Genomic DNA, 23,316 nt, shown 5'->3' with positions numbered 1-23,316 from the left:
AAAAATTTAGGTAAAAACCTTACTCGCTTCGCTTTAGTATAGGTATATAGAAAGATTGAAAATCGAACTTTTACGATAGTTTGAGGATGTAAATTGGACTTACGTAAGTGATGATGACTCTTTCAATCTTAAAGATCTATCTATCCAGTCTCTCAAAATGATCCAGAGAGATACGGAATTACGGATACACATGTGCGACGTGTGTTTACAGTGGTGAGCGAGTACATTTTTTTTAAGAGAGAAGGAAAGAGAGTGGTACGTAGGTACGTGAGATTTGGGCGGTTACGCACGCCTAGGTACGGCTTGCAAAGTTGCAACGGAAAGGCCGGCCGGTCGTCGTCTCCGAAGGTAGTTGGAAGGCGCTCCATGGCGGAACTCAAACCGCAATTCCAAACTGCAATATTACAGGCCAGCACACTTGTCGCCAGCCTTGACAAATCAGAATCGAATCCACCTCCGATCGAATAATAAACAGGTGTTTGCTAAAAGAAAGAATTATTATTGGCGCCAAGCTAAGCAGAGAGAGAGAGAGAGAGAGAGAGAAGATTCGATGGAGGGAGAGAGGGAGGAGGAAGAAGGCCGGCGCGGGAATTCGGCCATATCCGAAAGGCATCCGTCCCACGCATCATCGCCCATCCACTCATCATCGCGCCGACGTCGATTTCTTTGCGCGGATTAATTCCTTCCCCGGCCGGAGCGAATTTATCCCCGGAGAAGAGAATCTCTCCCCTCGCGCCCATCGCCCTTAAATCTTGCCCCACTGGGACGTGGAGCTCCACAGCCCTCATCCATCAAACTCATCTCCCTCCCTCCCTCCCTCTCTCTCTCTCTCCTCCAGCTTCTCACTCTCCAGAGCTTCTTCCCTTGTCTCGTTGCGTTCGACCACATCCTTCTCGATCGGGCTTCTTGCCTTGGTAAATCAATGTTCTTTATTTCATTGGGTTCTTGAGCAACTACGGATAGAATAGATTGTCAATAATGTGTAGGGGGGGGGGGGGGCAATCAATTTGTTGCGGGTTCGTGGCTGTCCGCAAGTTCAATCATGTGGGTGACTAATCCTTGGCGGACGTTGCGGAACAAGCTGTCGATCCCGCAGCTAGCTTGCTTGCGCCTCGCTGGTTCTTCTGGCTGCCAGCTCATGGTGTTGTAGACGGCAGCTCCTTCACCGGTTCACTTTAGCACACTGACCGAGATCTGTGGGTCCCGCGAGCTTGACTAATCTACTCATTTTCTTCCCCATGCATCTCGCCGGAGATAACAAAATCACCGCTCATAACCAGTGCGTCGCCGCCGCCCGCTGGAGCATGGACATTGCCTGCGTGGCCTGATCGACCGGCTCCTGAATTTGCCGGCGAAATGTGTGACCGCCGGCACAAGCCCTTCATTTGCCTTCCAACAGATAAAACCTGGCTTCTCAAATGCAGTACAGCTCGCTGCAGTAGTAGTTCCCTGTTGTTTGAAACAGCTTTCTGTCCTGTGCATATATGCGTATTAGCTAGCCTCTCGGAGCCTGAATTCGAATTTGAAACTTGGAATGAAGCTAGTGGTATGATCCTAACCCAACCAAGTTCCGATTGCAGGTATGCAGGACCAGCTGATCTGCAGCGGCTGCAAGCGTGTTCTTCAGTACCGCAGGGGAGCCACCGGCGTCTGCTGCCCAAGCTGCAGCACTTTTACCGCCGCCAACCCGTCAGGTGCACAGTTCGTACACTGTAGATGTCATTGCTGGCATCGAAATCCACTTCAGTTCTCACAGCAAAAGCTAACAGCCAACGATACATTCCTGCAGGATCAGAGATGTCTGAACTCGTCTGCGGCGGCTGCTTCACCATGCTCGTGTACAACCGCGGCGCCGCCAACATTCGCTGCCCGCACTGCGGCAGGGTCAACTCGACAAGATCAGGTAAAACCTCCTCACTGCCACCCTGCAAAGAACCATCATCTTTCAGGCTTAGAGTGGCCGACGATGCAAACAGTAACAAATTAAACTAACAATAAGCTTCAAATTCAGTCCAACTGACAGAAGGTTTCTGCTCCTGATTGTGAAGCAGCGAACCAGATTGGTCACCTGTCGTGCGGGCATTGCCGGACTACTCTGGCGTACCCACCGGGAGCCTCCACTGTCGGATGCCCAACATGTCGCTGCGTCAATCCTGTCAGGGTACGTTGCAAACCTAGTAATCTTTGCTCATTGCTGAACTGAATCTGTTACACTATACCATCGTCGTTGCGCATGCCGATCGATATATAACGAGACTCATCATGCTCCATTCGCAACATCTCTGCAGAACAACAACTCTGGTGGCTCTGCACGGCCAGCACCATCAGTATGTTCTCCTGGCTTTTCCAAGTTTCAGTGGTCACTGCAATTCTCTTCCGCAATAGGGCAAAATCTAGGGGGGCAATACTGCTTGCATCAAGAAACCTATGGAGCAATCAATGATCGCAACGCAACCTTCCCTTTTTGTTGCGTCAACCAATAGGGTTGTCCTCCCCAAAAGATCACAACATTGGTAGGTTCAGCTTGCTCCATGGTTTCAAAGGAATCAGTTCCTCGGTAGGCAAGTAGCAATGATTAGCACACTGGATGCTCAGATTTTTCGCTCGAAATCCTCTGGACCATGCATGTCTAGTATCGGGATGAAATCGCTGGTCCATTGGGGTTTAAGCATACAGTCTGAATCTAGCTAGACTGATGTCAAATGTTCGACGATGATGGCACGGGCTTTATTCGCTGAACTTTCATGTTCCTGCTTGCAGGATGCTCGGCCCCAGACGGTTCTGGTGGAGAATCCTAAGACGCTGGATGAAAAGGGCAAACTGGTGAGCTTAGGCCCCGTTTAGTTCCCAAAATTTTTGCTACAGTACCCGTCACATCAAATCTTTCGACACATGCATGAAGCATTAAATGTAGTTGAAAAAAATAACTAATTACACAGTCTAACTGATTAGCACGAGATGAATCTTTTAATCCTAATTAGTTCATGATTGGACATTATTTGTCAAGTAACAACGAAACATGCTACAGTAACTTTTCACCCTATTTTTTGCAAACTAAACACGGCCTTATCTCTAACACTCTGACCGTAATTCGTTTTTCTATCTCTATCAAGTCCAGCAAGTGAACCATGAACTATCAACCTGAGTTGACTGTTTTGTTTGTCCTGATGCAGGTGAGCAATGTCGCCGTTGGTGTCACCTCATGGAAAAGATGACCAAGAACTCCTCCGCGGCATCATCCCAGGGATCTACTGATTAAACCCTTGGTGATGGACATGTACAACTATCATCTTCATCAAACTAATGTGAAATCAAGTGTGTTTTGAAGCTTGATATAAAAAAAATTATGTAACAGTTGAGCAGCAAAAGATCTGAAAATGTAAATATGCTAGCCGTGTGTGCTAGCCTATGTACTATTGTACTCCAAGCCAAAAAGGAATGGAAAGGAGCGAAGCATTGTGTTCCCTGAGAAATTTTATTCTTGCCCTACCAAGCTTGGACACGTTGAGTCGGCTTTGCACTCTCTCGCGCGCTTTGTGAATTCCGATTCTTCAGTTGGAAAATGGAGACAACTGCTTTGTGGCAAAAGGATATACTCCCTCCGTCCTAAAATAAGTGTTCATCTCGCATTTCGAGAAGTCAACAAATTTTAAATTTAAAGAGAAATGACTATTTTATAAAGAGCCAGAGGCCAGAGTAGGCCCTGCGTCACTGGACGCGAGGGCACAGAGGCATACCGGTCGGACCGCCCTCCACTACAGTGAAGGCGCGATTATTTTGTTTAGTAGTCAAGCGAGCAATAGACTTTTCCCTTTATTTTATTATTAACAAATATATTAGTTTGTTGCCACACGAGTTTTTGTCACCACAAGGAATATTGTAGTACTCCCATTGCAAGGAAATAATGAAATACATGTCCTTAAAAATGTAATTATCACATGAAAACCATGTTTGAAAAAAAATCGTTATTGGGTAAAACTATATTCCCAATGAGCGCGATTTTTTTGTTACCTTTGCACCTATGCAAAATCAGTAGCTCGGGTTCAAGTATTTCTACCATTTATTACGTCATTATGCCCGACGTCCTTAGTGTAAATAGCAGTTTGGAACCCGCTGATCAATTGAGCACTCTCTCCTGGCCGGGTGCCACTAACCAGAAATCAACATTTTTTATCGATTCATAAATCTGCAAGCAAAATGAAGCCAAAGCATTTCTACGGCTCTACGCGTCCTCCTTTTTTTTAGGGTTAGTTGGATTCATGCCACTACAATTTCTTGAAATTAGATTTCATGTTGAAATCCATGCCATTGAGTGGCATGATTTTCAACATGAAACCCAAATTCACGGAGTTGTGGTGGCATGAATCGAATTTTCCCTTTTTTTAAGAACAACGCGTTGTTTGGTTAGTCCCTGGAGTCTCTGCAACGGACTTTGACCGCTAATTAAGGTGTCAAACAAAATCAGTTTACAAAACTAACTCCAGAACTTCTGCGCTAGGAACACCGACGAAGGCTTTTGACCGCGTGATTAGACGATGGTTATTGTACTATTATTGTAGCCAATCATCGATTAATTACCCTCATTAGATTTGTCGCGAAAAGTTGCACCCATCTTTAAAGAAATTTTACAAATAGACTTCATTTAGTACTTTATACGGTCAAAATTAATTTCTCGGCTTGCGTGTTCCAGAGATTCTAGAACAAATTCAACAAGGCTTCACGACGTACTTGCAGGCCTCTATCTCTAGCAGGCTTGTATATTGTCACCCACGACTAAATGGCCTTACCAGTAATTACAATAGTTTCATCAGTACCTGAGGTACTGGGTTCAACTCTCCGTAAGACTGAATATTCTAGAATTTAATGACATTGCGCTTTTTTAGTGATAGGAGTCATTTCCGTCGACAGCGAGACGTCCATGTGACTTTGTCAATCTCAAAGATTTATTGGCTCAATCTTCGAAGATACTCATTGTGGTAGGGTTTGTGTGCTTACTATCTGAGTATCCGAATTGTATTGTGTAATTAAAAAATAATAATATGGTAGTAATTTTCCTCTCAAAACAAGAAATCTATTATTTCATCCAAAATAATGCTGGAAATCAAACTATGAAACGAAAACAAAAAAAAGATTAAAAGGAATTGAACGAATGATGGATATCTCTATCCCGAAAATATGGTTAGCTCATGTGGCTGCAATTTGTTTAATCCTAGTACAACTAGTTGTTCCATTATTCTCTACTCTCTTCGTTCTAAATTATAATTTATTTAATTTTTTTACCTCAAGTTTGATCACTCGTCTTATTCAAAAATTTATGTAAAATATCACTTTCTTATTAATAATTTTTTTTAATAATGACGTAAAGTTAATTTTGTTTGCACAAATTTTTTACAATAATAGGAGTGGTTAAAATTGAAATTTAAAAAATCAAATAAATTATAATTTGGAACGGAGGAAGTATTTTTTTTCCCTGTCGCAAGCAGGACTGACTGGACTCAGCATGCATATATGAATCAAACAGGAGTAAGGGGGCGTTTAGTTTGTTAGAGTGAAAATTTTTGGGTGTCACGTCAATGTTTGACTAGATGTCGGGAGTATTTTTCGAACACTAATTTAAAAACTAATTTCAGAACCCGCTTGGAAACCGCGAGACGAATCTTTTGAGGCCTTTGACCGCACCATTAGCACACGTGGGTTACTGTAGCGCTTATGGCTAATCATGCACTAATTAGGCTCAAAAGATTCGTCTCGTCGTGTACATCCAAACTGTGTAATTAGTTTTGTTATTTAATTAAATTTAGTGCTTCATATATGTATTCAAAGGGGAGGTGAAAAATTTTGGGTGAAAATTTTTGGGAATTAAACGGGCCCTAAAAAAAATGTTACTTTATTGGGCATTTGTTAATAATGAATTGACAGCACCTGCGCATCGCGATGGCTTGATTCCATCCGGCCCAAAACCAGAGAGATTCCCAAATTAGTCAAACCCATGCAAAGAGTACCCACCGTACCCTCTTCTTCCCAGATCAATACACCAGCTCTGAGAAAAAAATAATGTATTTTAATTGCCTGGTACCAGCCCTAACTTAAAGTTTTTATACAAAATAACTTAGGTCCTGTTTAGTTCCCACTCCGTAAACGCAAAAAAATCGTAAACACAAAATTTTGCGAAGAAATTTTGCTAATTTGAAGTACTAAATGAAGTCTATTTATAAAAATTTTTACATGGATGAGCTGTAAATCACGAGACGAATCTAATGAACCTACTTAATCCATGATTTGCAACAGCGATGCTACAATATCATCCGCTAATTATTGATTAATCATAGATTAATTAGCACCATTAGATTCGTCTCGCGATTTACAACTCATCTGTGCAAAAAATTTTGTAAATAGACTTCATTTAGTACTTCAAATTAGCAAGATTCCTTCGAAAAATTTTTTTGCGTTTACATGTAAAAAGAACTAAACATGGCCATAATTATACTAAGACCATATTATTGTCTCTCTCTAAAGTTTTCAGAATTCCTGTTAACCTGGTTACAAAAATAAAAATTATTGTATTAGCAACTAACCTCCCCGGGTTACGCTTAACACCCTTACCAGCAACACCCGGGGAACGAAGGGTCAGGATAATTTTGCAGAAAGGTCCAGTCACGTTTCGTAAATTTACGTTCGCGTCCCTGCGGCTTCCGCGAATTGCGATATAAACCGTTCACGTGGCATTCCGCGGGCGCTCATGCCAATGCCAATGCCAATGGCGGCCGGCGCCGGCGACCCTTCCCCGCGCGCGGAGGCGGCCGGCTTCGGCTCCAACCACCTGCGGCCGCGTCGTGGCCCGCCGCCCCCGTCCCCGTCCCCCGCGGTCGGCAAGCCGCTGCCGTCCGGCGCGGTGCCGCGGCACTCGTACGTGTTCGACGGCGAGGGCGGGTTCGCCGAGGCGCCCTGGGGCCTGGCCGCGCCGGGAAAGGCGGCGCGGCCGGGGGAGTTCACGTGGCACCACGTCGAGCTCCCCCGCGCGGCCCCCGGCGGCGCGGGCGCGGCGGCGAAGCCGCTCCACCACGCGCAGGCGCTGATCGAGCTCCTCTGCCCGCCGCTCACGCTGCAGGAGATCCTCGCGTTCGTCGGCACGGGCGCGCACTGCGCCTCCGCCGGCGACGGCGCGCTCCTGCTCCGCGTCAGCTCGCCGGGGCCCGTCGGCAGCGCGTACGCGCTCCGCCTCGCCGCGCGCGTCGCCGAGAGCTCCGTCGTCACCGTCTCCGTCGGCGGCGTCCCGCGCCTCGCGTTCGGGGCCACGGCGGCGTCGCTCCTCTCCGAGGTGCCGCTCGGCGTGGCGGCCTCGCTCTCCGACGAGGGCCACGGCGGGGGCCGCGCCGTCGACGGCGGCGTCGTGATCGAGGAGCGGCTGCTCGAGTCGCTGCTGGCCATGAACCACGCCGACGGCGCGCACACCGACAACCCGGTGCCCACGACGGTGTCCAACCTCCTCGTGCACGTCCTCGGCACGCACGTCGACCATGTCCACGACATTGTCACGCGCCTCGAGATGGACCTCGACGCCGTCGAGCTGCAGCTCGACAGAGGTAGGCGGTCGGGGGTTGCTTTGCTTTCTTGGTCGGCAATTGCGTAAAGCTTCCATTCCATTCATTCCTCACCTGGATAAAAGTATTCGCTTGCTGCCAACCTACGCCTCTGTGGTTGGTGGCGACCAAAATGTGTTGACCTCTTGATGCAATGCTGCAGGAACTCAGATCCTAATTAGATTGGTCATTGGTGGGATCCTCATCCTCTTAATTAGTGTTCAGTAATTGAGAGATTGATGCATATGACGATATTCTGTCAAAAAAAATTGGCAAGATTTGTTCAATTGTTTGTGGAATACGTCAGAATTTGCATCAGAGCGACCAATTAGATAGACATTTTCGAATGGTTGAATGCAACTCCTGAACTGACTGTAACATTGACAATGACTCTATTTCCCTGAAATGCCATGAATTATGATGATCCTAGTGGTAGTAGTGCTTGCTGATTAGACCCATTTCACATGATCATGAGCTCCAAGTTTCCAACCTCCTACTACACTACAATGCGGTGTGACCTATGCCTAGTAATTGCTGTCTGCTTCAGAAAAGACTTGTTCACCTTTTGCCTGCGTTGTAGTACTCCGACCATTTCGCATTTTCACCTTTTTCTCTCTACTAAATACTTTGAATTTTATTTCATGATCGGTGAATCTTGCTTGCAGGTGGACACTTTATGAGGAAACTCTTGCTGGATGGCAGGAGATTCCCAAAAATGCATCTTGATTTACAGCGCCTGCTTCAGGTATATTCTGCGTTCTTTCTCAAGTTTCTGGGAAATATGTTGGGATCCTGGGATGCTATGTTATAATTTACACTGTTTGATTTGTAGTAAAAAAAATTGCAATGAGCCCATTTGACATCAATGCTATCCTGCTGTGTTCGTTTGTTTGTGTAGGTTGTTTCTCACGGTGAACAAGTGTTCCCCCGTGTGAAGGAAAAATGTGCCAGCAAGAGTTGGTTCTCATCCGGAGACATTGCCGCCCTTGAAGATCTGATAGGTCGCCTTAGGAGGCTCAAAGAAAACCTAGGATTCATAACAAATAGAGTGACAACGCTCCAGGCTAGTCTGGACAGTTGGCAGTCAGAGCAGATAAACAAAAGCTTGTACTACCTTTCATTTCTCTCCATAGTATTCCTTCCTCTATCCATTGTCACAGGAGGTAAGTTCTTCGTGCCGGTGCTCATTCATGTGTACTTCCCCCCAATTCATTTCTTTGTTTGAGTGCTCTGACTTACCTGATTTTTGCACAATTTGTCTAGTTTTCGGGATGAATGTTGGCGGTGTGCCATGGACTGAGCAGAACAAGAACCCTAAAAACCGAGACGGCTTCATGAATGTAATGCTAATATGTGTTGTGATCCTGCTGCTTCTGTTGCTCTGTTTCTTGTTTCCTTCATTGTATTCACATGTGACTACATGGAGAACCCGCCGTGAACTGAAGCGGAGCAATTCTCAGAACAAAAGGCACCTGAAACTCTTCAAAGGTCACAAAGAAGGTTACATGCGCCTATGACAATACAGTTGCAAACTGCGGTGCTCATCTCAGCAGTAAGGTTATTGACAGTGATGTTGTAAAATTAGAGGAAAAAGGTCCTAGATAGTCAACACATGTACAGGATTGAAGAAGAACCTCCACTGGAGGTTCATATGCTGTTCATTGCTTAGTTAATTTTTGTTGTAGTCTTTGTTCTGTTGGGGAAGCCTATAAAGCTCATGTCTGTCACTGTAACATTATTTTTTCTGAAGACTTGCATTTTTCCCATGATGCTTGGCCATTGTTCTTCCAGGCTGCTGTTTCTCCAGTTGTGCTAATCCTGTCGTGTTGGTGTTTTTGTCACTTTTGTTGCACGCCAGCACGATTGCACATACCTAGCAAATTTCTTTTAGCGACCGTGCCTAAGCACTCTCGTGATCACGGAGTGTTTGTTCTACATACCTAGCAATTGACAATGCCGGCAGAACATAAGTCTTTGCTTTATTTTCTCTCAAGTTGATTGTGGGAGCAACGAAAGTTGCAAGTAGTTTACATCCAGAAGTGCCGACCAGAATATGCAAGTGTGCTGATTGGATCCACGAGTAAACAAGTTGCCGCAGGCGAATGTTGACATATCACATTTGGAGCCTGGCTAGAAGACACCATCAGACCTGCCCAGAAGGAACCTTCAGATATAATAAAGTGCATGGCGCATTTGGCATCTACCAACATTTCTGGTAGGAAAAAAACACTACGGATTCCAGTTTTTGACAACTTCAAGAAGCACGAATAGAATGCATTGATCAAATCGCTAAAAGGCAACAATATGATAATATGATTTCCCCATAATATTCAGGTACAAGGGAAAATATAAAAAGCTAAAAGCACCTTCATTTCTCTCCAAAAAAGAAATGGAGTGGTACAATGATACACCTCTAGTAGAAATAGAAATTATGAGATCTCATTTCTATGCACAACCCCGTATGATTTCACTTTGATCTGAAGCCTGCACCCGAATGATGACTCTACCACACAGAAATGGTGGATAATTGATGGCCACCGCTGGAACTCCTCTTCTAGAGCCTGTAATGAAGAGCAACAGTGTAAGGATGCAAGTAAGCAAACAAGCGTGCAAGTGTAGAAAAGAAAAGGAGATTTGCTCTTATGCTGTTTACAAGTATTTAACTGTTTCCAGCAGATGTAGGAAAACCTCACCTCTATGGATTTAATTTTATTTCTCATGAAGTGTTAGCCAAAAAAAAAAAGAAACTATCCATCTACAGAAGTACTGGCATAATACTAGAAAGCCAATGCACTTGATGTCTGTTTGTTTAGGTTTATCAAGACTCCGGCACAGATAAATGGGCAATAACACAAAGAAAAACTAAGTTGTCCACCTTAGATTCAACTTCACTTCAGGCTTTGAAACTGTACAGGGGATGAATGCTCTGCAAACACAAAGCCATGTGTTCATCATAATGATTCATCCACAGACAAAGAATCAGAAGATAACATTATTACCATGAGCAGTACCACTTGTCAAACCAGTCGAAATAATTCTATCAATGTTATCAATGCGACGCTGTATAGACTTAAGTAGCATGTTCAGCGCTGAAATTCTTTTGCGGATAGTGGAAATCCTTGCTGAATGTTGCATTATTACCAGTGAGGGAGCATTCTCTAATAGCTTGTCCAGTTCTGCAAAAACATTAGGCTCAGTTCCAGGGGCACATAAATATTGCTCAACAAAAAAATGTCTAGCGCATTGATATAAGAAAAATTCGAAGAGAATCACAGGGGGGGGGGAGAACATAAATAGAAAATGTTAAAAAAAAAAGAGAGTACTCCAAAGAATAGTCAGGTAAAAGTATAGCTCAAAGATGAACTTGAACTTTATTGTTTCTTGGGCAAACTGGTCCAGACCCTGAGTTGCTCAAATTATTGATAATGTTTGCATATATTAACTGCTAGCATTTACAAATTGATCAATTGATTCATTAACTCAGAAGCATTATAGCCACAAAATGAGCATCCGATAGCCTAAGTCAGCAAGAGTAACTAAGAACAGCAGAAGTTCAGTCAGTAAATCTCCTGCAATCATATATTCACAGCACACTGCCTCCTCTTTATCTAGGATGTATTAGAATTTGAAGTCAAACTTTGTAGCCTGTGACATTCACATATATTTACTACCATATTTATTTTTGTTTTTAACCATTGGTAATATACAGGATAAAAGGAGAGAAATTAATGGTCAAAGCTTACTTCCGAAACCTTCTCAAATCCAAATACCCCATATATAAAGAAGAAGAAAAATCTACACAGGATGGTTCAAATGAGGTTCATATATACCTCAATATATAAGCAATATTGCACAAGAGAGACCATAGCGCAGCAGCTTAATTTCCGTGGTTACTAATTACAAATTTTGACTTCACCTTGTGCATGGTTACGATCCCAAAGTGGCAAAGTGCAAACACAGATAAACTCACTCGGTACTCGATTTAAATCCCATTAAATCCTCATTTCGCATCATCATGAACCTAAGCTATAACTAAACCATTAATGAGGCAAAATGTAATGCATCACAAGTTTCAGAACCCTAAACCACAACACGCCCACCACGCACGCGAACGCAGCAGCAGCAGCGAGCGAGTAGAAGGGACTGAGAAGGCGAGAGAGGGAGCGGCGGGGACTTCACCGACCTCCGTTGAGGCGGTCGACGGCGGCGGCGACCTCGTCCTGGCTCCGGGCGGTGGCGGCCGCCCGCGCCTCGTGCTCCCGCAGCGCGCCGCCCAGCACCCACGCGATCGCCGCGGCCAGCGCCTCGCACCGCTCCGGCGGGGGCGCGGCCCGCTCGCCATCCGCGCCGCTGCCGTCCCCCGCGCCCTCCGGACGCCTGTCGCCGGCGGCGGCGGTGGGGGAGGAGGAGGGCGAGGGGAGATCTGCGCCGTCCATTTTCGAGTGGTGGACCCATCGAGTGGGCTCGGCCGCTCGAGACTGTGTGTGTGGTGGAGGCTAGTGAAGCGGGCCGCAGATGGGCCAAAAGTTGGGCCCACGTCGCCGAAACCTCCTCTCCTGGGCTTTCCTGGACTTCCGGGCGGCCCGACGGCCCACGTAAGAAAGCACGTAGAAAACTTCACAAAAAAGTCATTTCTGCCTCCCTCAACTTTGGACCGAATCCGCTTTTCCTCTCTAGACCACAAAACCGGTTATTTAGACTCGTGCGACCTCCTTTGAGCGGTTTCAGGGTGACGTGGCAGCTGTTTTCTCTTTTTCTTTTATATTTATTTTGACTGAATATTTAAAAAATCATATTAAATCACAAAAAAATCATAAAATAGAAAATCCAATTTTGTTAGACTCCACATGAGTAGATCTACACAGTGAACATATTATATGGTATACTTTAGTATAAATTTTTTGCTGTAATTTTATATATATACTTTTCTGTAATTAATTTATAGATACAGTTTCCGTTGTCCAATTATGGTAAAATTTTTATAGTGGGCTAATCATTATATAGTGGAGCTGTAGTAAAAATTTTATAATTATGGGATCATGTATGACTGAGATATAGATTTATCTATAGATAAATCTATATCTCAGTCATACATGATCCTATAATCATAAAATTTTTACTACAGCTCCACCATATAAAGATTAGCCCACCATAAAAAATTCACCATAATTAGAACAAAGAAAAATATATCTATAAATTAATTACAGAAAAGTATATATATATATAATTACAGCAAAAAAAATTATACTAAAGTATACTATATAATATATTCACTGCATAGATCTACTCATGTGGAGTCCAACAAAATTGGATTTTCTATTTTATGATTTTTTTAAAAAATCAGTCAAAATAAATATAAAAGAAAAAGAGAAAACCGCTGACACGTCACCCTGAAACCGTTCAAAGGAGGTCGCGCGAATGGTTTCGTAAGTTCGAGGAGTCTAAATAACCGGTTTTGTCGTATAGGGAGGAAAAACGAATTCGGTCCAAAGTTGAGGGAGGCAGAAATGACTTCACGGAGACCGGCCTTCCATATCGTGCAAAAATCTAGTTCGACATCAAGATCTTTTTTTCCCTTTTTGTACATGTGTATTTTCAAATTTAAACCTTACATGTTACAAATATTTTTGTTAGAATTTTTCATGCACTTACTTGACCAATTTTTATGTCCAAACTCAGAAAAAGATTGGTAACCTTAGAGCGTCTCCAAAAAACTAGCCAAATCTCACTTTTATATTTCCATTTAGCTATCTAATTAGCTAAAGTTCCCTCTCTATATTCCAGTACAGTCCTAGCCAAACCACTCTCTATATTTCCATCACTACCGAGCTCCATCTTCCCCCTCTTCTGCCTCCTGGTGCCATCACACTGTGGCGTAGCCAGTGGGTCTGTGGGTGGCACCAGTATGGTGTGGGCCACTGCAGGTGGGACTGCGACGCGTCCAAGGCGGCTCGGCGAGGAGCGGCCAGGGTGGCGGGTCTATGGCAGCGCGGCCGGGGCAGCGAGTCCGCGGCGACGCGACGGGGAGCGGTCAGGGTGGCCGATCCATAGCGGCGCGGTGAGGAGCGGCCAGGGAGGAAGAGCGCGCGACGGCATGGCCAGCCAGAGGTGCGGCACGTGGCGGCCGGACATGGGCGACGGCGGGCGAACCAAGAATGGATGTAGGGTGCCACGGCGGTGGATGGGGGAGAAAATTTGCTTCTCTAATTTGTCTTTCTTGTTGGAGAACGGTAAATTTTGGATGGGGATTTTTTTCCCTGTGCATGATCCAAATCAGATAATAGATTTCCTATTTGGGATCTCATCGTAGGAGACAGTCTTACAGAGCTTGTTAGATCCAATTTTTAGGGATGTTTCTTTTTAAGCTATCCAAATCAGAATATTTAGGCTCTTGGAGACGCTACCGATAATATGGTAAAGCTCTAAGCTTGCAGTGTAAATTTTTTGAAATAAAATCTTTACATATTTGAAGTATTAAATATAGACTAATCATAACATTGATTACTGAACTCGTCCATAAACTACAAGATAAATTTATTAAGACTAATTAATCCATCATTAGCACATATTTACTGTAACTTTATTGTAGCAATTTATTATCTAATCATGGCCTAATTAAGCTCGTAATTTAAAAGTAAACTATGCAATTAATTTTTTTATTTTATTCAGATTTAATTCTCAATGCATGTTCCGCAAGATAGTTTTGATTGCATCTAAATAAGGCTGTAATTGAAATCTCAAGTTTGTAATTTTTTAAGCAAATTATTTTTTAATAAAATTTGGAGAAATAAAAAAAAATAAATCTCACTTTCTGAGAAATCAAATAATTTTAAGTTTGACCAAATTTATATAAAATAATATTAATATCTGTATTATAATATAAATATCTTTAGATTAATCATGTAATATATTTCTATACTACATCTATTTGGAGACACAAATGTTAATGATTTTTTAAAAAAAATTATTTAAAATTAAAATAGTTTGACTTCTCAAGAAATAAGATTTATATTTTTTTTTTGAGACGGAGGGAGTAGTACATGCAGCCATGCAGTGCTGACAATGGCAGACATACGACGCGTTGGTGGTGGCATTGCATTGAATTCGCTAATACACGCTCCACCTACGCCACCTAGGAGCATTCAATGCCGCCCTTTCCCTCCTCCCCCACCCCTCCTCCGCCGCCGCTCTCGCTCCCACCACTCCCATCGAGCCCTGCGAGCAGACAGCGCACGCGCGGCCGCCGCTCCGCAATCCTGCTCGCCGCCGCCCCCCTCTCGCTGCGCCGCAGTTGCCGCCGGGGGCGTGGTGCCCGCTCGACCTCCGCCATCAGGGGCACGACCGGACCGCAGGGGAGCCGCGGTCCGTGGAGGCAGGGGCCGGAGGGCGCAGGCAACGGCGGGCGGCGGGCTGCCGGCTGCTGGCGGAGGCCAGGCGCCTGAGGCGTGCGGCGCCGCGGCGGCGGCGAGCCGGCGGCCAGGAGCAGCAGGGTGCAGGGAGCAGGAGTGAGGGACAAAACTAACTGAGGTTAGTGAAAATTTTAAATTTATCCATTTTCCCCTGAAAACTATCATTGCAATTTACAAAATTAATGAACAATTCACAACAATGCAGTATGATAATGAGGGAAATATTTTTGAATCTCAATTGCTTGTAATGTGTAGGTTTGAACCATGAATCACAAAAGTTTTTTGCACTACTTGAAATTTTGAATACTCATGTTCCAAATCCTGGGCCCGCCACTGGTGCCTGTTGGTACTAAGAACAAAATCTGTAATTCTTGCAGGGATCTTCTCAGCATGAGCGCCCGACCCAAGTTTCAAGAAATGGGACATGTGCTGGTTCTAGCCGCGTGCTTCCTAGCCTTGCTGCCCAGTTGGGCCTGCGGCCTTGGCTCCATGTCATCCATTGCAGTGTCTTATGGGGAGGATGGTCCGGTGTTCTGTGGCCTCAGCTCCGACGGCTCCCACCTGGTCGCCTGCTTTGGTGCGGACGCCTCTGTTCTGTATGGTGCGCCGCCCAACATCCCGTTCCTTGGTGTTACAGCGGGGGACGGGTTTGTGTGTGGCCTCTTGCTTGACACCAGGCAGCCTTACTGCTGGGGGAGCAACTCCTATGTCAAGAGCGGGGTGCCACAGCCGATGATCGAGGGCGCAAAGTACTCTGAGCTCAGTGCTGGGGACAACCACCTCTGCGCACTGCGAGCGGCTGCGGATGGGATTCATGGCGCTAATGATGGTGCGTCATTGATCGACTGCTGGGGATACAATATGACTGCCACGCATGTTCTCGCTGAAGCTGTGTCGACCATTTCAGCTGGTTCGGTGTTCAATTGCGGCTTGTTTGCACGGAACAGGACGGTGTTCTGCTGGGGTGATGAAACGGTGAGTGGTGTTGTTGGCCTGGCACCAAGGGATCTGCGCTTCCAGTCTATAGGAGCAGGCGGTTACCATGTTTGTGGGGTGTTGGAGAATGCACAGGTGTTCTGCTGGGGCAGGAGCTTGGAAATGCAGCAGGTGGCACCATCCAGCGCTATTGGTAATGGCGATGTGAACATAGTGCCAATGGATGCGATGATCTCAGTGGTTGGTGGAAGGTTCCATGCTTGTGGCATCAAGAGCCTTGATCACCAAGCAGCTTGCTGGGGTTTCACACTTCATAACAGTACAGCGCCACCAAAAGGGCTCAAGATGTATGTGCTCGTGGCTGGGGACTACTTTACTTGTGGAGTACCTGCTGAGACATCACTGATGCCAAGGTGCTGGGGCAACAGTGGGCCACTGGCATTACCAATGGCGGCATCCCCTGGGATTTGTGTACCTAATGTATGCAGCCATGGGTACTATGAGTTTGTGAACCATGGTGAAATTGGCAGTAGCAAGATGTGTAAGCCTGCAAATTCTAGACTCTGTTTGCCCTGTAGTACAGGTTGTCCAGAAGACTCGTTGGAGTCATCCCCTTGCAATGCGACAGCTGACCGTGTTTGCCAGTTTGATTGCTTGAGGTGTGTCACAGATGAGTGCATGTCATTCTGCTTATCACAGAAGCAGACCAAGAGCAGGAAGTTGATGGCTTTTCAGATGCGTATCTTTGTAGCAGAGATTGTATTTGCCGTCATCTTGGTACTCAGCGTATCAGTAATCACTTGCCTATATGTCCGGTACAAACTTCGACATTGCCAATGTTCAAATAGCGAGCTGAGACTGGCAAAGAACACAGCATACTCTTTCCGGAAGGACAACATGAGGATCCAGCCTGATGTGGAGGATTTGAAGGTCAGGAGAGCTCAGGAATTCTCCTATGAAGAGTTAGAGAAAGCAACAGGTGGCTTCTCAGAGGATTCACAAGTCGGCAAAGGCAGCTTTTCATGTGTATTCAAGGGCATATTGAGAGATGGGACAGTGGTTGCTGTGAAGCGTGCAATAAAAGCATCAGATGTGAAGAAGAGCTCAAAGGAGTTCCATAATGAACTTGACCTCCTCTCCAGGCTCAACCATGCACATTTGCTCAACCTGCTTGGTTACTGTGAGGATGGCAGTGAGAGGCTCCTGGTTTATGAATTCATGGCTCATGGATCTATGTACCAGCATCTGCATGGTAACGATCCATACTTGAAAAGGCGACTGAATTGGGCCAGGCGGGTCACCATTGCTGTCCAGGCTGCTAGGGGAATTGAGTACTTGCATGGCTATGCTTGCCCTCCAGTAATTCACCGGGACATCAAGTCATCAAACATATTGATTGATGAGGATCACAATGCGCGTGTTGCTGACTTTGGTCTATCTATATTGGGTCCTGCAGATAGCGGTACCCCACTATCTGAGCTGCCAGCAGGGACACTTGGCTACCTTGACCCTGAGTACTACCGTCTCCATTACTTGACTACAAAGTCCGATGTCTACAGCTTCGGAGTTTTTCTCTTGGAGATATTAAGTGGCAGGAAAGCAATCGACATGCAATACGAGGAAGGGAACATTGTTGAATGGGCAGTATCACTGATCAAAGCTGGGGACATTTTTGCCATCCTTGATCCAGTCTTATCTCCACCCTCCGACCTTGAGGCTCTCAAGAAGATTGCTTCTGTGGCCTGCAAATGTGTCAGAATGCGAGGGAAAGATCGGCCTTCCATGGATAAGGTGACAACAGCTCTGGAGCATGCTCTTGCTCTGCTGATGGGCAGTCCGTGTGTCGAGCAGCCCATCCTACCAACCGAGGTGATTCTCGGAAGCAACCGGATGCCCAAGGTATCACAGATGTCCTCTAACCACTCTTGCTCAGAGAACGAGCTTGCCGACGGGGAGGATCAGCGGATTGAGTACAGGGCGCCATCCTGGATAACTTTCCCTAGCGTGACCTCATCACAGAGGAGGAAATCATCTGCATCGGAAGCTGACATCACTGGCCGAACGACCACAGAAGGTAGGAATGTCGGGAGCAGTATAGGTGATGGACTGCGGTCGCTGGAGGAAGAGATCAGCCCGGCCTCACCGCAGGAGAACTTGTACCTGCAGCACAACTTCTGAAGAAATGTCAGGAGCCGCAGAATTTAATGCAGTAACTCTCTGCCATTGCTGGGCAGCATTTTAAATTCAGACTTTGCGCCCTGTTGCTATATGGCAGTGCATTATAGTGTTTATGCATCCTATATAGTTGCAGGCCATTTAAAAACAAAGAGAGCTAATTAGTAGTGTACTGTAAGAAAAATTTAGCATCCAGGGGCATTTCTTTGTAGATTCATATGGCCTATTCTTTTCTTTCCCTGATGGAATTTGTCCGTTGGTGGCTACAATTGATGAATTATCTTGTGTCTTTCGTTTACAAAATTGTGTAGTTTCCTTAATCCTTTGGATCATCTCATTGGTTCGTGATGCTCGTTTTGCTAGGAATTGTGATGCCAAATGCTTTATAAACATACGTTCTTCTGTAAGGTTTCTTCTGTTACTTGATATATGTGATTCTCAGTAACAGGTTGATTGGCCCAGTTTTCTCATCAGAAACAGGTCAGATGCGATTCTCAAGGATCTGCCTCTGGAATGGTTGCTGCCATGTGTCAGCACTGGTGAAAGCTGCATAAGTTGCGATTCAAACAAAACAAGGTCTTGTTTAGATGCATAAAGTTTTGAATGAAAAGTATTGTAGCACTTTCGTTTGTAATTATTGTCCCGCCATGGATTAACTAGGCTCAAAAGATTCGCCTCGCAAATTATAGATAAACTGTGTAATTAGTTATTTTATTTAGTTACATTTAATACTTCATGCATGCGTTGAAGTTTTAGAATTTTGAAGGGAACAAGAAATGACAAGGAATAAATAAGGATGCTTTTTAAGATATCCAATACATAACGCCGATATTTGAGTACTAAAAAATAAATATGCATCTTTTAGGACCGAAAAATAATTCCTAATAAGGGGTCTAATGCAAGATTTATTTTAATTCACATCTCGATAACGCATCATGACGTTTCATCTCAAAAGAGCTTCAGCTGAAGCTCACAGATGCTACAGCATTATGCTGCTCCACTCAAGCAGTGCATCATCTGAACAAAGCTCGTAACAAAGATGGAGATTAATAGCACCACATGTTCAGGAAAACATCACAGAACAAAACTACTGAGGCACCTTCAGCCTCATGCTCAGGATAAGTCGCAGCAGTGCAATACACCACGGGTCTGTTTGGTTAGTTGGCTAGTTCTAGCCTGACTAGAAAACTAAACCAGGCTAGATTTCACCAGGCTTAACTAGTACATTCATCCGTGTTTGGTTTGAGTGGCTACTGATAGCATGCATAGTCTAGCATGTGTTTGGTTGCCTGTAGAAATTGGTAGGATGACCATGTATTGGATATTGGTGAAGTTACCGTCTCTCTTCCTCCCATCCAAGGTGACTGCCGGCGGCGCAGGGGACATGGTGTGGAGAGGTACGGCGGCGAACACATCACGGAGGCCACATCCGGCATGGACTGGAGGAGCTCCAAGTGGCCTCCCGCCAAAGCGGGGGTCGTCCTCGTGCGATAGGCCATCGGAGTTGGGCAAGAAGCAGAGGAGCGGCGAAACGGCAAAACAGAACTCCGCCTCAGCTAATTGGGCCATGGTGCGGCCGAATCGAGCTCCGCCACCAGCGAAGCCCTTGTCTAGATCTCAAACATCCCTATACATGGCAAATTGAGCTCCGGGAGCTTGGGGATGGGCAGCAGCTCTCGCCATCACCTCCGAGAAGCTAGCAGCAACAATAGCACTTACCGAGCAAGCTAGCAGCAACAACAACACTTACCGAGCAAGCTAGCAATCAGAGCAGCCCCCAGCGCTGCATTTCATCTCTGCTTCTCTTTCCCTTTGCTCAACCTTCAATCGTCAAAGCCAGCTTTTTCCCTGCTCTGAATTTCCCCCCAATCCAAGCAGCTTGCGCTCCTCCCCCCTCACTTTCTTTCTCAATCCTGTGCTACTCCCCCACCAATCCAAGCACGAGAGTTTCAAAATCTTCTATCTGGCCCTTCATTGGCTCCTTGCTTGAGCACGAGCAGAGCAGCACACCACAACAAAATCCACCACCAAATCACCTCCACCAGCAATGGCGGTCTGAGGATGTGGAGTGCACGAACTGGGAGCTGCGGCAGCTGCCCTAGCCGTGCGTGGCTGCTCCGCCGGCCCGCTGGGAAGGTGCCCCGGCCGCAGGGATGCGCCGCTGCCTCGCAGGGAAGCCGCCCAGCCCAGCCACTCCGCCGTCGCACGCCTCGCAGGGAAGCCGCCCAGCCCAGCCACTCCGCCGTCGCACCCCGGCCGCAGGAATGCGCCGCTGCCTGGCAGGGAAGCCGCCCAGCCCAGCCACTCCGCCGTCGCACGCCTCGCAGGGAAGCCGCCCAGCCCAGCCACTCCGCGTCGCACGTGGCTGCTCCGGCAGCCGCGTGGGTGCTGCCCGACTACGCCAACACGTCCCCGCTGCCGTGCACGCTAGAGGGCGCTGCTCCGCTGCAGCAAGCAGCAGGAGGAGGTGATGGAAGCACGGGAGGTGATTTGATACGAGAGCGCTGAAGCATCTGTTGCAATGACTTCAATCAACAGCAATCAACCACAAAGCTCGACCCTTACGGAGAACCATTAAAACACATATGAAAGAAAATCGCAAAATGAACAGCACCAGAATTATTTAATTGGTAGGTAGATATTAGCAGCAAACAAAGCTCCATAACAGGTCCACAAAACAGACTGATTTATCTCAGTGCAAAACTCTTGATATAACTAGAACGACAATAACAGGCCTACTGAAGCGCAGGTTTCCAAGGCAAGCCATTCAACAGATGATAAACAGTGACACCATTCCTAGTAGGCATCTCTCCATGAGGCTATCGCATCCGAAGATATGCATACAGTCATGCCATCACCACAACCATCCATCTCTATCAGCTTACTTAGATCTCTGCCTCATCTTTCGGCGCTTCCTCTTCAGCCTCCTCATGCGCTTCTTCTTCCACTGAAAGTTGGTACACATGAGAATGTGTCAGCAAACAGAGCTAATTCTTTATCAGGAACTAATTGCATGCACAGCAGAGAACACAACAAATCCAAGTAATGAGCAAACAAATGCGGAAGAGTAGTATTTTAGTTTAACAATGGACAAACAATATTCAAGGCAATTCAAAAGAGGTTGCTTTGTCTAATAGAAAATTTGGAAAACTACACACGTGGGCCTACCTGCTTGTTAATGCTGCATGCTTCACGCTCGTGATACTGGGTCAGTGACTAACAAAGTGGAAGAAGCTAACAAATCCAGGTGGGTGAAGGTAAACAACAAATCAATCATCATTAGGGTGCTAGTACAGTAACTGGCTCAGAAGTAGCTCCAGGTGAGTAGGTGACAGCTTGACTAATGCTGAGATACACACTAGAAGCTTATTCTAGCATAATTAACACAGGAATAAAATGTTTCCAAAATTTGTCATAAGTGTTACATCAACAGGCAGCAAGACCCTAGTTCATATGCCACTGGAAAAGAGCAACTAGCATTGCACACTAAACACAAACATACTGTAGGAAGATGGCAACTTAATTCCAGTTTCAGATCCACTACTATGCAAGCAAATGAAGTAACAACGGACCAGGTCTTTGGACACACCCAACACTGAAAGATCAAAAGTTATCATCAGATGCTGCTAATCTAGAAGTATAATTCTTAACTAAATTGCGCCAATCCAGGGGGCTCATATCAAGTGTATGCGATAAAGAAACCTTCACCGTGGCAGGGGGAGAGCGCTACCAGGCGGCGCACACCATACGGGCGCGCCACACCTCCAGACCGCAGCGGCAGGACGCGGAACGGGACCATGGCGCACGAGATACCAAGCCCGCGCGACAGATCGATCTCAGCTCGGCTGGGCTCGGCTCATGTTAAACCAAACAGGCGGCACCCCGCGCCCCATGCTATCTACCCCAGACCGCTCGCCCTGCCGCCGCGGCGAGGGGAGCGCGCGCGCACGGCGCGATCCGCCGGCCCGGCAACGGCCTCTCCCCCAGAATTCCGCCACTCGAGCCTCTCTCTTTGTAATCACAGCCCCAGGACACAGCGCGGATCGAGCGGAGCACTACTCATGGCGAGGAGTTGCTGCGCCACGAGGATCTACGCAACGAGAGCTAGGTAGGAGGGCGAGCGAAGAGGAGGATGGAGGATACCTTGGCCCTCATGGTCGCCTCCTCGCGGACTCTCCTCCTTGGCGCGTCTCCTCCTGCGGAGTCGGCGGCGGCGGCGGGGTGGCGATGGGGAAAGGGGAATGGGAGAGCGGCGGCGGCTGAAGGTATATATAGGTGGAGAGGGAAGCGGAACCCTAGGAGTGATCAGGTGGCTTCGGGGAACGTGGGCTTGGGCCTTAGGTGGGCCGGGTTCCCACGAAGGGGAAGCAAACGTGAGCCCATGGTCTGTATACTCTCAAAAAAGTTATAATACATATTATTATCTCAGAAAACATAGCTAGTACTAGACTATTAATTACTCTTGTCTAACAACATTATTTCAGAATTTCAATCTTTATGATTCTTTAAGAAACATGATACAAAATGCTTGTGCTCACAAACACGCACGCACACGCCCTATGAATACACACGACTTCATTATAGGTGTCTCGCTGTTTATGGGCACATCTCCTGCCACTGAAAGAACAGTGCCAGTTAAATTTCAAAATAAATCTAGAAAAACGAGCACTCATGCCGAGGCGGGCATTCAAACCCCGGCGGGCAAGTCCCACCACAAAAACATTATCTCTGAGCTACGTCTCAGTTCGCAATTTTTATAACCTAGTAGTCCCTCCATTCTCAAATATACGACGTTTAGGACAAGTTATTTAGTTCAAACGTCGTATATTTGAGAATGGAGGGAGTACTAGATTTTTTTTTAGAAAAATGGGGTACATTGAATCTAACCCAGTTAACCAATCCTTCGAAATTCATGCGACGATCCCTTCCAGCCCTGCCTATATATATCTGTAATGTCTCAAAATTAGTTTAGTAAAATGGAATTTGTAGCCCCATTTTCTCCACCAACGCAAGTATTTCATCATTTTCCCTATGATGTTTCTCTTCGACTGTTCTCTTGCCAATTATCTACATTCTTTTTTTTTCTTGCCAATAATTATCCTCAATTGTCTACATTCTGAACATGACCTTTGTGAATTTATCCTTTCCTTTTGCAGCTGCTCAATACCAACGCGGAATTCAACTCTTTGCCTTTGGGCTTTGGGGGTACATATATT

The 23,316-nt window shown here is 46.0% G+C and overlaps 4 protein-coding genes and 1 long non-coding RNA gene across 6 annotated transcripts; 3 read left to right on the top strand and 2 right to left on the bottom strand.

The window, feature by feature from the left end:
- Positions 1 to 783: 783 nt before the first annotated feature.
- On the top strand, positions 784 to 3,473 carry LOC120711310 (protein LOL4-like). Its single transcript, XM_039996782.1, has 7 exons — positions 784 to 914; positions 1,581 to 1,694; positions 1,790 to 1,903; positions 2,052 to 2,161; positions 2,289 to 2,327; positions 2,761 to 2,823; positions 3,174 to 3,473. Exons 2-7 carry the CDS (start codon positions 1,583 to 1,585, stop codon positions 3,213 to 3,215), a joined length of 480 nt encoding a protein of 159 aa, XP_039852716.1. The 5' UTR covers positions 784 to 914; positions 1,581 to 1,582; the 3' UTR covers positions 3,216 to 3,473.
- Positions 3,474 to 6,724: 3,251 nt separating this feature from the next.
- LOC120711308 (zinc transport protein ZntB-like) lies at positions 6,725 to 9,359 on the top strand. Its single transcript, XM_039996778.1, has 4 exons — positions 6,725 to 7,583; positions 8,246 to 8,325; positions 8,479 to 8,743; positions 8,844 to 9,359. The coding sequence occupies exons 1-4, from the start codon at positions 6,740 to 6,742 to the stop codon at positions 9,095 to 9,097; spliced, it is 1,443 nt and encodes a 480-aa protein (XP_039852712.1). The 5' UTR covers positions 6,725 to 6,739; the 3' UTR covers positions 9,098 to 9,359.
- Positions 9,360 to 9,839: 480 nt separating this feature from the next.
- On the bottom strand, positions 9,840 to 12,038 carry LOC120711309. 2 transcript variants are annotated; one of them, XM_039996780.1, is made up of 4 exons: positions 11,764 to 12,038; positions 10,580 to 10,756; positions 10,456 to 10,506; positions 9,840 to 10,141 (listed from the first exon to the last, which is right to left on the bottom strand). In XM_039996780.1, exons 1-3 carry the CDS (start codon positions 12,014 to 12,016, stop codon positions 10,469 to 10,471), a joined length of 468 nt encoding a protein of 155 aa, XP_039852714.1. In that variant the 5' UTR covers positions 12,017 to 12,038; the 3' UTR covers positions 9,840 to 10,141; positions 10,456 to 10,468. The 2 variants fall into 2 exon arrangements, with proteins under 2 accessions (XP_039852714.1, XP_039852715.1); XM_039996781.1 differs by having other exon boundaries at positions 10,592 to 10,756.
- Positions 12,039 to 14,750: 2,712 nt separating this feature from the next.
- Positions 14,751 to 18,448, top strand: LOC120711307 (putative receptor protein kinase CRINKLY4). The gene is made up of 2 exons (XM_039996777.1): positions 14,751 to 15,107; positions 15,367 to 18,448. Exon 2 carries the CDS (start codon positions 15,380 to 15,382, stop codon positions 18,101 to 18,103), a length of 2,724 nt encoding a protein of 907 aa, XP_039852711.1. The 5' UTR covers positions 14,751 to 15,107; positions 15,367 to 15,379; the 3' UTR covers positions 18,104 to 18,448.
- A 2,245-nt stretch (positions 18,449 to 20,693) lies between these two features.
- LOC120711306 lies at positions 20,694 to 22,450 on the bottom strand. Its single transcript, XR_005690236.1, has 2 exons — positions 22,244 to 22,450; positions 20,694 to 21,047 (listed from the first exon to the last, which is right to left on the bottom strand). It is a non-coding gene; the product is annotated as an uncharacterized LOC120711306 (long non-coding RNA).
- Positions 22,451 to 23,316: the final 866 nt, after the last annotated feature.

This window comes from Panicum virgatum, chromosome 6K (assembly GCF_016808335.1).
Source record: "Panicum virgatum strain AP13 chromosome 6K, P.virgatum_v5, whole genome shotgun sequence".
Lineage (NCBI taxonomy): Eukaryota > Viridiplantae > Streptophyta > Magnoliopsida > Poales > Poaceae > Panicum > Panicum virgatum.
Note: the sequence above shows the minus strand (reverse complement) of the source record. Positions and strands in the feature narration are given on the sequence as shown.